The 15,174-nt window shown below is 46.1% G+C and overlaps 1 protein-coding gene across 1 annotated transcript; it reads right to left on the minus strand.

Moving 5' to 3' along the window:
• Positions 1-3,804: 3,804 nt before the first annotated feature.
• lrrc29 (leucine rich repeat containing 29) lies at positions 3,805-11,376 on the minus strand. Its single transcript, XM_036544571.1, has 7 exons — positions 11,006-11,376; positions 10,359-10,460; positions 8,266-9,255; positions 7,636-7,854; positions 6,890-7,102; positions 4,361-4,578; positions 3,805-3,973 (listed from the first exon to the last, which is right to left on the minus strand). Exons 1-7 carry the CDS (start codon positions 11,030-11,032, stop codon positions 3,805-3,807), a joined length of 1,938 nt encoding a protein of 645 aa, XP_036400464.1. The 5' UTR covers positions 11,033-11,376.
• Positions 11,377-15,174: the final 3,798 nt, after the last annotated feature.

The following is a 15,174-nucleotide window of genomic DNA, read 5'->3' on the forward strand; positions in this document are numbered from 1 at the left end:
ACAGGAAAAGACATGCCTACATTCGCAGGCTGAAAAGGGTAGCATGAATGGTGGTCACAGCACACATGCTTATTAATTACTTAAAGAATGATTTGCCTTAATAGTAATCCATACTATTGAAAACTACATGGCAGTTGTTTAAAGGTTCCCTGAAACTGAAGAGGGTTTGGCCAGTAGGTGGCCAGCTAAACACATACAAAATAAGGAGGTATGGATGTAACAGCTTTTATTGTGCAGATGAATAGAAATCAAAGCACGGTACAGTCGAGCTGGTACAATGTGAATGCTTAATATGTGTAATTGCCAATGTGAGCCTCTCTGCTAGGTTGTCAGTACGAACCATACTGAAACGGTGCAGGATCTGAACGGAGCCGTGTTGCAGTGTTTAAATGGGATTCCAGCAAAGGGGTGCACAGCAGGGGAAAAAATGGTGTGACAGTCTAGAATCCTGGAGACAATGGAGCTTGTAACCAGGGGCAACACTCCAGCCATTCACGAGAGCACAGCTGGGGACATAGATATAGAATCACTAGATTGGTCGAAAGTTCTGTTTGTTCTATGAAGCCACCCTGTCCGGTGCGGCTGCCAGAATCTTCTAGAATAACCTCCGCTTGATCTGAAAAGGGACTGCATTTGAATTGCAGATACATTTATTCGGTCGTGGCTTTGAGAAGTAGCGCCATTCTGATTTGTTTTTTTTTTTCTACGGCTGGCATGATGTCATGTTACCAAAGGGTGCTTCTCGTGTTGGTTGCGAGTACATCCCAAGACTAAACGGGTAATGATGTCACTGCTAATGAGGCCACAACTGGCCAGAGTTTGGTATAAAGTAGGGTGAGTGTGGTTTCTCACTAAAAGAACAGAATGTCTCTTCTTTGCCTTTCAGAGGAAGTGCTGCTGCATTGATGTTGTTTTCAGTGGTGCTCCTCTGAGTTTGGAACCAGTGACTGTGGTTATCATAGAGGCCAAGGAAAGAGTAGAAAATACAGTAGCTTTGGCCAGCAATGTAGGATTTTACCCTTGCCTTTTCGTAGGGTACTTGGAGGTCTGAAAAGAAGGACTGAAAAGAACAAAAAATTATACTTAATATACGTAAAAGTGCAATCAGTGATTCATAAATGTGTATTATTGAACATTTTCCTAAAATGCTTATTGTTAATTGTTTAGAGGCACACAAACACCCACCACAAGCATGTTCACAGTGAACAGCCAGCATGACTCTGGCCAATCCGTCTGGATCCTTTACATATTCAAATTCAGAAACCGTTCGCAGCCGGTCGAATCGCACATGAAATGGAAATGTTGCATTGATATTCTGGCTACCCTAGCGCTCACCTACACAGATCTTTTGCTGAAGACTCTGCATTTAATTTGCTTTGCATTATGGGAGAATTGGGTTTGTTTTGGGTTCATCTTCGTGCGGGTGCTCGGCAGTCACGGTCAGGCAAGGAGAGGGGGCTTCAGCTGGGACTGCTGAAATGTTTTCATATTTATGTTCAATAATTTAATGGATTAAACGTAAACCTCAGAATCAACACTTTTCTGATTTTTTTTGTCTCTGTAAGGCATCATGTACTAAAATTAAAGTCAAGAATAAAAAAAGAGAATTAATAAATATGTTTCCTATACCTTCAGAGTGTTTGCATTTTAAAATTGCGGCAGGTGCTGGTGTAGTTTATCGTGATGGTGGGTGGGGCAGGGGTTGAGTTAAAATGGTATCTCTGCACACAAGTGGGTGTGGCTGGCTGTGGCGTGTCCTTTTGAAACTCACAGACTTACCCACTGCTGGAGGGCTCCATGCATGGGTCAGGATATCCCTGTGGTAAAGGATCCAAACGAGGTGAAACCGTGGTTAGAAATTCAAAAAGGGGAGGAGCCATACTCCACAGTAAGATTGCCAATAGGCTCATTTGTGAAAAATCAACAGAAAATGTATATATGGTGTCACACCGGCAAAACTGGAGGTTGCCATGGTGCAAAAAAAAAACATGACCAAAAAAAATTCAAGGGTACATTTCGACTGCTGTAGTGAAGCCAGTCCTCAACAGAATCTCGTTCCCTTTTGATTCTCACAAAGTGCCATTCTTTTTCACTTTTGGCCAAAAAAATGCGATGAGGGGAAATATGCAGGAAGAGAAATGGGAGGCTTTGGTGTGTGTGTAATAGTTCCACACCTTCCACAGGAGCAGAGGTCATGTATCATAATCATTACTCTTATCTTTGACCTGCTTTTACTGACAGGATGTTTGAGTGCGGGAGAGCTGGTCTCCATTCTTTGTAGTCATTAACTCTTCCCCTGTCCCTGATCTTTCATTTTCTGTGTTACTGCACTGCACTGCTGTGGTTTCGGCTATTTGGAGAATCACTGCCGTTAGTGATACTAGCAGAGGGGCGCTGGAGACAAGGAGGTGGAATTTAACCTTAAAAAGAGACCATTTTCTACAAGCTACTTCCTATTTTTATCTGGATATATTGTTGGAATTAGTCATTTATGAACTGTATTCTCTCTTAACAGTGCAGATCTTTGTGACAGACCAATGCAAATCCCTGTAAAGTGCTCCCATTATCGTAACCAACCAACTGCTGTAAAAGATATCCGGCTCCTGTTTGGCCAGTTCATTTCTTCACCGGTCTTTTCCTCAAAAGAATCAAACACCCCACTGTTTTACATTACAATTTTTTATTCCATATTTTTAAAAATATTGTTTAAATTTAAAGCTTTTTTTACCACCTCTCATAACCCTATGTCTAAGAGATGACCTCATCGGGATCACATGGACCCTGTGTCATTTTATTATTTCCTTACAGCTTCATGGCATGTGACACAACTCTCCCACACACTCCCACAGTGTCATGACTCTGTGTCACCTTAAACTGGACACACTGTGCTGTAAAGCTGATGGCTTATAGTGTTGGAGGACAGTTAGCTGTTTATCCACAAACACTACATTACATTATTGTAATCCAGAACAACTTAAATGGGTTAGTTTTACATGTTATCCATTTATACACCTCGATATTTACTGAGGCAGCTCTGGGCTAAGTCCCATGACCATGGATACCAGTGTCCCAGCAGGGAATAGAACCAGCGTGGTTTTTGTTACAAGCCCTTCTCCTTACCACTACACCACATTGCTGCCTTTACATTAAAATTAAACATGAAAACAGGTAAATTAATTAAAGCTGAGACGATCCTTTTTATCCAGAAGAAATGAGCAGCAGAGCACTGTAGCTGTGAGTTCTGGGCTATGGCTCATATTGGAATTAAACTGCCCCATGCTATACTTGCTGCAAATACTACCAGCCAGATTAACATACCACGAAGGCTGGTACATATGCATTGCTGCCCCACCCCTCATCCCCGCAAAAGATCAGCACAGCAGGTGAGGAGGGTGTGGCATGAACCTTGAACCTTCCCTGCTTACCTGAGTTACCTGAGTGAATGTATGAGCACTGGACATTGGCCAGGTTTACTGAGTGCCTGTCTCTATTGGACGGGCCTTTTCTGAGCAGCTCAGTGGCCGAAACAGCATTGCCCTCGTGTTTCTGACAGAAAACGAAACCATTTTCCCTGGAATGAATTAAAAGCGTTATTCTCGACAGCCACTGCTAAAGTAAATCTCATCTGTTTCCTAAACACAGTGATTAAACAAGCATAGTTATTTAACATCGTCCTCTGGACTGAAACTCCCATCCCGCACCAGTGTGGAACGTTAGCATTGGTGTTAGCTGACAGGCAAAACATAGTTTTTGCAGACTTTTCCCATCTGTAGGCCATGCCCTCTGCCACCAATTATGACATCATCAAAGGGCAAAGGTCAGGTCAGCCCCGCCTGAGAAGCGGCAGTGGACGTTTTCCAGGAAGGGCAGCTGCGATTGGAGGAGCTCCACGGCTGCCATGGTGATGTCTTTGCACATGGAGATGTCCAGCGTGCGTAACCGCCTGCAGTGCTGGGTGAGGACAGCCAGGGACCTGGGGGGAGAGGAGCGCGTCACGCACCCTTCAGCCAAAACGCCACCCTGCTTTTGCATCGACGCAGAGAAGGAAAGGTTTGTGTGAAATTAAGCTGCTTTCTTTTTGGGAAATATCTCCCTTCACTCATTCAGTCTAGACCCCCTGCCCCAATTCTCTGATGTGTCTTACCCCCCCTTCAGCCTCTCAACTGCTCCCTCCCACCCTCTCGCTCACAATCCTCACCTACTCTACCCCCCACCCCGCCACTTCTTCCTCCATATCTCTGTCTCCTGCACCTCTGCCCCCACCACCACCTGTCCTCCCTCTCCCCCTCCCTTTCTCCCACTCCCTTTCTCCCCCTCCCCCTCCCTCCCTCTCTCCCCGCCCCCCCCCTCCCTCCCTCACCTGTCGGTGATCCGCTCGCAGCATGCCAGGTGGAGGTGCTGCAGCCTCCCGAGGTGGGGGGCGGCACGCGCCACGCCCTGGTCGGTCAGGCGCGGGCATCGGCACAGGGCCAGGCTGGTGAGGCTCCGGCAGTGCCAGGCCAGCGATGCCAGGCTCTCGTCCCCGATCTCCGGCACCATGGAGAGGGACAGCTTCTGCAGGTCCGGGAAACGCACCACCTGCCCCCGGCAGAGAGACCCTGGGTTAGTATCACCCTGCCCCGGCTCCATGCCACTCCCAGCGGAGACACGCTGGGTTAATGTCACCCTGCCTCGGCTTTGAGCCACAGCAGCGAAGTTCTCGACATGCTGTACAACACATTCTAAATGTACATAAATGTGTGTACAGACTATGGAAGATTTTCTTGAGTTCCTTAATGCTTTATGGAATCTGACCCCCCCAACCCACCTCACCTGTGTGAGGAGCATTCTGAAGACTTCCGGCACCCCTCAGCCCTCACCCCTCACCCCCCTGTGATGAAAGCTGCAGACACAAGGGCCAAACCTTGTACTTGAAAAGCTGTTTCAGCTCTGTGCCTTTCCCACCCGAGTGCTTATGCTCTTCCCTCAACCAGTCACTGTCTCATCCGAAACGCACAGAGGGAAAACGCTACACACACACACTGCAAAAGTATATCAGCCTGACCCGTAAAAAGACACAGGTCAAGCTCACATACTGACAATGAAATGTGCAAAAATAAAAAGTGTTGAAGCACACAAACGTTTCGGTCTCGGTTCAGACCTTCATCAGCGCTGAAAAGTCTCACAGTCACAAGCACTTAAATAGAGGAGCCAATCTAGACATCAGGCTGCTAAACAATCATCTACTAGGCAGACAAACAGCCAGAACCACGGGTAAAAACGTACAGAGACTCAATGATGTTATTGACAATTGATAATAGGAGATAGAGGACAAAGGAACTGGAAAGAGCAAAACCGTCTCCTAGGTAACACCAACACATTAGCCTAGCATACAACGCGATGCTAATAGTACCAGTTCCACTGTAGTAAATTGCTGTGGGCTTAAACTAATTAAATTATGAAAAACCAGACAGATTGAAATCCTCATTCACCCCCCCCCCCTCCCCAGGGAATAAAGACTGAATATCAGAGATATAAAACGCTTCCTGTTGGAGCAACCTAACTTCCAAGTCACCACCTCCACAATTGCCTTCTCAAAGGCAAAAGAATAAAAATTTATGGTTAAAGTTACGGTTGCCTGCGTAAGGTGAAAGAACATGGGGGGGCTTTCATCTGCAAGTCAGAGCACTGCGATCCTCTATGATCGTAATACACAGGGGGGGAGAAGCTTTGCCAACATGAAACAATGGGCAAGGACAGCCAATAAAGATTACAATGAGCACATTTACAGGTTGTCAATTGCCGAATTTCACAACTCTTGGATGTAAGAGGATGAATGAAGTGCTGGTACTGCCTGTAATCAGAACAGATGGAATGACAGTATGGAAAATTGCCTTTGGCATAGTCGAGGGTACCCGTATGTACCCTCCCAACATATGTGTCAGCGTGGACCAGTTCATCCCTGAGATTGGGACCTCTTCAATGAACAAAAAGAGGAGGATCTTGGGGAGAAAAAAAAAAAACATATTTAAGTTGGTTTTCACTCTTCAGCATATGCCAGAGATCCAAAACAATATCTTTAATAGGGCCACTCAAGGGAGGAACATAAGTGTCTTAAATAAAACTCAGAATGGTTTCTTTGTTCTACAGCTGTCAGGTGATGGTTGAGTAACATTACGAGCTCACTGGAGGTCAGGGTGAAGGCACCCATGCTGATAACCACGGGCCAAAAAAATATTGCACATGTGTCTGGACTGTATGTCAAACCCATCCATATCAGAAAAAATTGACGGGAGGGGAGTCCCTGTTTAAGGCAACTTCCTCTTGGTTTCTCTTAGTTTCTATTCTTGGCTCTACACACCTGCGGTACAACACTGTCCAGTGTGTTGACTGAGCGCAACATTTCTCTTAACTTTTCTTATTTGAAATATAACCTCCGGCGTCTCGCGGTGGCACACGCTGGCACTCGTGTACACCCATTTGTCTACGAAGTTTTGGAACTCATATGTAACATCGTATATGTCTCTAACGTTGCTCAGCAATAGTTGTTTTTTTTTTTACTTTTGTATTACCGCATGCACATGGAAACCAGTGAATGTACTACCACATGCAAAGCAACCGTGTAGTGCTTTCAGCTGCTCGTGATGCATAGGGGAAGGACAGCCACCATAGCAACAGTACGTATTCACCGTCGGGCAGCACCCTATCTGAAGCCAATCTATCCCTGCTTCCTGTGAGTACTACGCTAACTGAGACATGGGGGTGTAAGGCTCTGTGCTGTCTGTGAGCACTGCAGTCCTGTGAGAATGTCAACCATGTAGAGAGAGGGGAAACTCACAGATGGTGTTCCTACAGCTCTACAGCCCCCTCCACCATCCCCCAACACACACACACACACACACACACACACCTGTGTGATGCTGCTGTCTGTCAGTTTACAGCAGGCAGACAGGTCCAGCTCCTGAAGGCCCCTGAGAGCCAGAAGAGATGCCCCCTCTTGTCCCCGAAACGTCCCCAGGTCCTGTTCTGTCACCAGCTGGGGCTTCTCCTCGAAGGGCAGGGGGGGTGGCTGGAAAAAGCCCATGTTCCCGAAAGTGCGTGTGAAGCTGGGGCCCTTGTCCTCCTGGGGAGACATGTGACACGATCCATTAACTGTCCTTCGGTGGTCCTGAGCACCCCTGTGTCACGCTTGGTACAATCCATTACTCTCTCTCTGAGTGGTCCTTAACACCCCTGACCCAGGAGACACTTCATATAATCAATGACTCAGTCTCTCAATGGTGCTGAACGCCCCTCTGTAAGGAAACACTTGGTATGATAACTTACTCTGTTTCTCAATGGTCCTTAACCCTCCAGTGCCACTACACGCTCAGTGCCTGTGTACATGGCTCAAACCATAAATAAATATTAATAACTGGTACAGTGTTGACTCCAGTCCAGCTATCCTATCTAGTCAAAGACTGATACTTTCAAATCTTTGTTCCAAATCATTACATTTACATTTATTCATTTGGCAGATGCTTTTATCCAAACTGACTTACAAGTGAGACAGAGTACAACCCAAGGTCAACTGAACATGTAATCTAAATTGCATATACTTTTTTTCTCTCTCTCTCTCTCACACACACACACACACACACACACACACACACATACCATCTCTATGTCTGGGTTGAACTCCTTGTTGGGCTCCAACATTCCCAGCAGCCCCCAGTCTGTGATCTCCTTGCACCGGCCGAGACGCAGCACCACCAGCGCCGGCAGGTAGGTGGCGATGGCACGCACGCTCAGGTCGGTCAGGTACAGACAGGAAGTGAGGTCGAGCACACGCAGGCTTGGGCCCAGCAGCTGGGCCAATGAGAACACTGTCAGGTCCTGTGAAAAGAAACATCAGCCAGATAAACGGAGGGAGCGGTGTTCTGCCACCTGTCTCAGGGTGGGAGGCGACGCAGATATTTACATTAAATTTACATTTTTTCATTTGGCAGAAGCTCTTATCCAGAATGAAAAAGCAGGTAATATGATAAGGCCACATGAACAGCAGCACACACGGACAATGACAGATGGCATCTATACATATTTAAAACCGTCCAGATGTAAAAAATACAGAAATGGAATATATAAGAAACTGAAAGATTTAAGTCTTATAATTATGACAAAACAAGAAAATTGCTATACTGATTGGCATTTAGGACAAAAATCAAGTTTTGTATCATGCATGTGCACACACTCACATACACACACACACACGCACTCACACATGCACTCACACACGTACACACACACCTTAATGTAGGTGCAGTTCCTGAAGTTGAGTGACACCAGGCGAGTCCTGCCCCTCAGGGAGGACAGCCCCTTCACCAGCTCCGCCCCGCTGACGTGGACGCACTCCGATAGGTCGAGGGTCTGCAGCTCCTGCAGCTGCCCCAGCTCCACCAGCCCGCTGTCCATCACCCTCCACACCTGGGACATGTAGAGGTGCCGCAGGTCGCTCAGGCCAGACGCCACCGCCAGCGCCGCCCTGCTGGTGAGCTCGGTGCAGGCACTGAGGTCCAGCGTGCGCAGCGCAGGCTGGTGCTTGCACAGGGCCTCCACCGCCCGGTCCGTCAGCTCCTTGCAGCCACGCAGCCTCAGCTCCTCCAGCCGGAGGCCCTGCACCTGGGCCAGCGAGCGCAGCGATTCGGGCGTGACGCTGGTGCGGCTCAGGTTCAACGCCCGCAGCGTCCCCGCCTGCGCCTGCAGCAGCGCCCGCAGGTTCCGCAGCGACAGCAGGGCGGAGGACTCGCGCCCCCCCGCCGGGCACCCCCGGTACGGGTCGAACTCGAAGGCGATGTGGCAGCCGGCCAGGGAGAGGCGGCGGAGGCGCGGGGTGCAGCCCGTCAGCCGGGTGAAGGTGAGGTCGGACAGGTAGCGCAGGTCGGACAGGTCCAGCTCCTCCAGGTGGGCCAGCGCGGCCCGCACCTGCCGCCGGCTCTCGTCGCGGGAGAGAAAGGCTCCGGACATGAAGAGGCTGTCGAGGCCGCGCAGGTCGAGGCGTCGCAGTGCGGTGAGGCGCGGGAGGAGCCCCAGCAGGGACGACTCCGTCACACTGCTCGCCGGGAGCGACAGGCTCTCCAAACGCGGGCCCAGGCACGCCCCCACGGCCAGCAGCACCTCCCGCGACGCCGCCGACCCGTCCAGATGGCTGATGACGACGCCGCAGCGGGGATGCCGGCCCAGCCCGTGGATCACCTCCAGGGCAGAGGAGGATGCTGGGAACTTGAAGGTGAGGTTCTTCTACAGAAAGCAAGGCCCGAAAGAGAGCCACACAGTGAAGGCCACTCTGATGCTGACTGACCGCTTGGGATTCCATGTGGGGAGTAAAATTCACCGGGGAAAGCATTTGGGCCCACTTCATTCACTGTCAGTTTGTACTGTTTGAATGGGAGCATTACCATTTACATTACATTATATTATTTTCACTTAGCAGATGCTCTCATCCAGAGCAACTTACATAGGTTACAGTTCTTATATTTTATCCGCTTATACAGCTGGATATTTAATGAGGCAATTCTGGGTTAAGTACCTTGCCCAAGGGTACAGCAGCAGTGCCCCAGCAGGGAATCGAACCAGCAACCTTCTGGTTATGAACCCTGCTCCCTACCACTATGCTACACTGTTGCCCCACTTACATTTAAATGTAGGCACTTCGCAGACACTCTAATGCTGAGAAACATACAAAGGAAAGGTACAAAAGTGCATATAATAAGACCACAAACAACAGGAAGCTACCAAAAAATACAGACCACATCTGAAAGTGCCCATGTGTCACACAGAGCTGTAATATCCAGTGCTATACTGAGGAGTCAGGATGCAGTCTAATGAGGTGGGTCTCCAGTCTGCATCAAAGGACAGCCTGCAACTGCTGTCCTGGCCTCAGTGTGAAGCTCGTTCCACCACACAGGGGTGTGTACTTGCTTCTGCTGGTACTCTGCCTAACTTGCAAGTCTGCCAAACGAATAAATGTAAATGTAGGGGTGTGAACAGACAGGGGCCAGGTGACCAGGTGGCCAGGTGACCAGGTGGCCAGGTTACCAGGTGACCAGGTGACCAGGTTACCAGGTGACCAGGTGGCCAGGTGACCAGGTGTCATGAGGTTGCAAAGCAATGGAGAGACTGAATAAAACTAAAATCTGTGACTGGAGGAAGCAGCAGTGTACATGACAGTAACCCTCACTGACTGACCGTCAATATCCAGGAGAGAGAGAGAGAAAAGGCCGGCAGGGCAGTCGCAGCCAGCAAGAACAGTGCATTTTCAGTTCTTCTTCTTTATTGCTTAGTTCCGTTTATGATTCTCTTACAAGAAACTTTGGGGACAATATTAGTTAAAGAAACTTTACCTGGAACTGGTTATCTTGGCTAGCGATGTACCAGCTTCTGCAGACGAGGGAGGCCTCCTTTCGGTCAGCAACTTGCAGGAAACTCAGTATGTAGGTAATTATCTGTACAGTATGAAAAGGTGACCACATCACATCCTCTGACTCACAATCCAAACACACACTACAATGTTCACGGAATTACATATTTAAAATTAGAGACTTTGGCAAATAGCTATAACCTATAAATCTTTTCAGGTGTTTTATCTTGAGAAAATATAACCATTTTGTTAACCATGGCGCTGACCAATTGCCTTTGACTGGAATGACCTGTGATCTATCAGTTTGGCTTGCTGATCAATGAGCTTCGCTCGGTGCGGCAGCAGGTGATCCAGGAAGTCATAGGTTAGCTAACTGTTAAGAAGCTCTTCGTATTTACTAGACACAAGGGTTGCTTGGATCTTATTATTTCGAACATGACGCTGATGATCCCATTACAGGTTGCATGGTAGTTGATGTTCTGTCATCAAAATAAAGCCCTAGCCAGATAATTATACTTGACATACTCTAACAAAAAAGTAGAGAGAAAGCCGACTAGCATCCACGCCAGCTGCGGTGACAGACAGGTCGCCAGTCAGGTGACGTTAAAGTAATGTTTGCTCGTGTCTTACCTCAACAGGTAAATCGGGCGTCTCCATGGTTATTGTAATTTTAGATTAAAACGCCATGCAATAATCAGGGCATTAATGTCCAGTTAGCAAGCGTACCGAGGTTGCTAAGTGTCCAGCCAACGAACACGGCACGTAGTGTTTAACTCAATGGTGAGATCGCTAGTAAGTCAGCTGCATCCAGCAACTGTAAGGCGCTTTGCTTCTCTCCGTTATCATACGACCCTTCGCAAGCGACATCCCGGGGTATCCATCGAGTCGGTCACTTTATTGCAGAAAACACCGTACTTAACATTTTGACATCCATCGCTGACAGATACCTGAGCCCCATTTTAATCCCCGGTCAGTAGCTACAGTCACTGTCAAGCAAGATAGTAAGCTTAGCCCATTTCAGTTATCAGGAGAAACCTCCTGACTTAAACACCTTTACGTCACTGAAAAGACCCGAAGAGAATTTTGGGACTCGTAGTTCTTTTGCCTTGTTTTACCTACATTTGCTCATTGTTTCCGCCAGATGGCGTACGTTATCGACCGCACGGCTCTGACTGCACTATTCGTCAAAAAAATATTGGCAGCATGTCAAGAAAAGCAGGTTGCGTCATGGTTTGAATGCTTCTTATGCTGCCACCGCGGTTGTCTCAGCGGTTCCACAAATGGGTCGTGCCGGAGAATCGAAAAAACTCAACAAAACTCTCCCATATCGTGCCTCCCCTCTTCCTCTTTGTGGTGTCGTTTTGTTTAAACGCATTTAATGTCAACTACCATTAGAAAATATTGCATTTTATTTTAATATGTTTATTAAGTTAAGTAAATTATATGAATTGTGTTTTATGTTACGTTATGTTGTCATTTGTTAATTGGACTTATTTTATGCTCGTGTGGGTTTTAAGACAACGATTTCGTATATAGAAAATTATCGGACAGAAAGGTAACCCTACTCTGTCGGGTTTTCATAGCTAACGAGCAGAACAATATGTAACTTCTATATTTTATAACTGTGCCAGTTTAGAATAAAAGATTTTAGTAATAATGCGGGTGGTGAAAGACTTCTCTTTCTTAGTTTCCCGTGGTAATAAAAAGATGTTAAATTTTGTTTTTGATCATAACACATATTCAGATATTACATCTTAAAACGGCTTCCTCGGTTTTCTTCTTTTCTTATTTTAATAAAGTAGTACTCGTCAAATAGCGCGTACGGACGTGTGTACTGGTAGATGAGTAAATTCGCAGGCTACGCTTGTGAAATAATGCCCCCTAGTGTTTGTGAAGTGTTACGACAACGAGTTTTATTTCCCGTAAAAGAGACCAACGGCAGGAGTCAGGCTTTTACCGCAGTGCGTGATCGTGTGCGCATTTCAGTTTATGAATTTTGTTAAATACATCAGCGGCTTTTAATATACTTTTAATACGGTATTTTAACGTGTTTGTGGTTATGAATACAGTATAAACTTTCGCCGTACTATAATTGCTGTGTGGAGTGTTGCACTTCCTTATCCACATTTTTTTTTTTGGTGTGACAAGATGAACTTACTCCACTGGGACGTTTATTTATTTCCTATTTGCGTGGAAATTAAATGCTGAGTTAATTCTGTAGTAATATTTACATCTTCAAAAATATTTACAACTTCACAACAAAAACCTCCATTCCCTCAAAGTTACCTGAAAAAGAGACATGCGCCGAATTGTTGCACACACATTGATTGCGCGTTCATTCATAAGAACGACTTCGACAGCTGAAATTAAGGCACCATCATGAATCATCGGTCTTTTTCACAGTTTCACAGGCAGCGTCATTTCCCACCTGCGCTCACTCGCTGTCACTCACCTGAACCCCTATCAGCATGACGTTATTTCTCAGGTGACTAATTTACAGACGGGCTGTAACTAATGAGCGGCATATTAAAGACGCAAACAGACCAGTGTGACATTGACCATCATTGACAGTTATCTGAGCCCCATTTTAATCTACAGTCACTGGCTACAGTAACTGGCAAGTTAGATTCAGGCATCAAGAGAAACCTCCTGACTTCTTCACGGTCACGTCACTTGAAAGAATTTTGGGCCTCCTGCTTTCGTTTTGTGCTTTTTGTCAGCCATTTGGAGGCTGTCTCCGCCAGATGGCATACGCTGCGTGCACTTTACGGTGTCAGACACTGCGCCATCTGTCGAAGACTATGCCATTTGGCAAAATGTCAGTTCAGTAGTTCCTTGGATACTCGCAAGTTGTTACATGACGGTCTTAAAACTTCTAATATCTCCGCTGCACTTCGCCAATGGGTCGCGCCGGAGACGCGCTACGCCTCACTCTCCTTCACACGCCTCCTCTCTGTCGGTCTTTTTGCATGCGGGCGTTTCATCAATATAACATTGTCAACTAATGCATTAATTAAACTTTGTATTATATGAAATATAATGCGTATCATGGTGTATATATTTTTATTTATTTATTTATTCAACATATTTTATTATACAATCTATTTTTCACACTACGATTTCGTATATAGAAGTGGGGCTGATTTGGTAGCATGTGACTGTTGGTAAAATTTCATGTCTTGCGAGCTAAAAGTTGAAGAGGTAAATGCTATATTATCTAGCTTTATCAGTCTGGAATAACATGGATTTTCGTAATATCATAGGCTATGTGGTAACCTGCACTGTCTTTTTAGTTGTTCCTGGCACTAAAATATATTTGTTTTTTGATTTGATCAAATAATAGGACATTACATTAGACATATGTTTTAAAACGATTTATTCGTCTATTACACATCCTCTTTTTCGATAATATAGTACACGTTAAATGAAGCGCACGAAAGTAGCGGTCTTCTAAGATGAGTACATCAGCAGGCTGCGTTGGTGAAACAATGCCCCCTTGTGTTGGTGTACTGCTACGACGATGAGATTATTGTCCGTGAGAGAGCCGAACGGCAAGCGTCAGGTTCTGCGGCAGTACGTGAGCGTATGCGGGTTTCGGTTTTTTTGTTGTGCTTGTTGAATGGAATTGCTTCAGCGGCTTTTAATACAGTTTAATTGTAGTAAACTAATTCAGTTTTGACAGTTATAAATTTACTAGTTGCAAAATTTAGACCTGCTATGATTGCAGAGTCATGTTTACATCAAAAGTGTTGACGTAATTATGCAGCAATAATGAGAGACATAACTTGACCATCTACTTTAAATGAAATGAACAAAAACCAAAGTGAAATGCTCTGTTTCTAGCATGCAGATGTTCTTTCACGAGGACGCAGTGAAGCCAATGCGAATAAGAATATCGTCCCCCGGACATGAGCTGGACCCAAATCCAGCCAATCTGAACACTTTATTCTTTTAATAAGGATATTGAATTGCCAGGTACCCAAAAAGGCCCCTCAATCAACTCCACATTGCTACAAACATTGCTACAGTCAGAACACACAGGTACATAGGAACATTGCAACAGTCAGAGCACACAGGTGTATAGGAACAGGGGTACAATCAGAACACACAGGTATATAGGAGCACAGGTACAGTCAGAGCACACAGGTATATAGGAACATTGGCACAGTCAGAATAAATATGCGTCCAGGTGGTGATAGAATCGGCTGAGTGACTGTGCAAACACATGAGAGCAAAAGCGTGTTTTCTCTGCTCACCTGTTTTGCTGTTTTAACAAATCAATCCGCAAACTCCAGCTCTGACACAAAAATCACAGCTCTGCCTCCGAAGCAAATTCCTCTCTAACATGCAAAACTCTTCCTTTACAAACAAACAGGGTATAAACCACGTTAGAGCACAATCAGAAGTCTACTTTTTAAACCCAATTTCATGCTGAATTTGGATGTTGAAATAAAGTTTTGGTTTTGCTTATGATTGCTTCAACCACCAACTCTGATGAAAAAGAAAGACATCATTTTTTCCTCTTGAGGAAAATGAATAGTCATCCTGGTAGAATAGTAGGCACTATCTGCCTCTATACTGCCATTGGCGTATTTGACCCTACTGATGAGAATGGAAGTGGGAAAACAGCGCTGATTATTAGGGCAAATGTTGTTCACACTTAGTTGGTGAAAACACAGAGTCCCTTAAATTGTTGGTTACACCTTGTAGCAGAGAAACATGAGCCTCTCCTCGCACGACCTGGCTTCCCAAACCTTCTCTGCGATGGAGAGGGCACCACAGCGGAAGGATAAGGCCGG

The sequence above is a fragment of the Megalops cyprinoides genome, chromosome 13 (assembly GCF_013368585.1).
Source record: "Megalops cyprinoides isolate fMegCyp1 chromosome 13, fMegCyp1.pri, whole genome shotgun sequence".
Lineage (NCBI taxonomy): Eukaryota > Metazoa > Chordata > Actinopteri > Elopiformes > Megalopidae > Megalops > Megalops cyprinoides.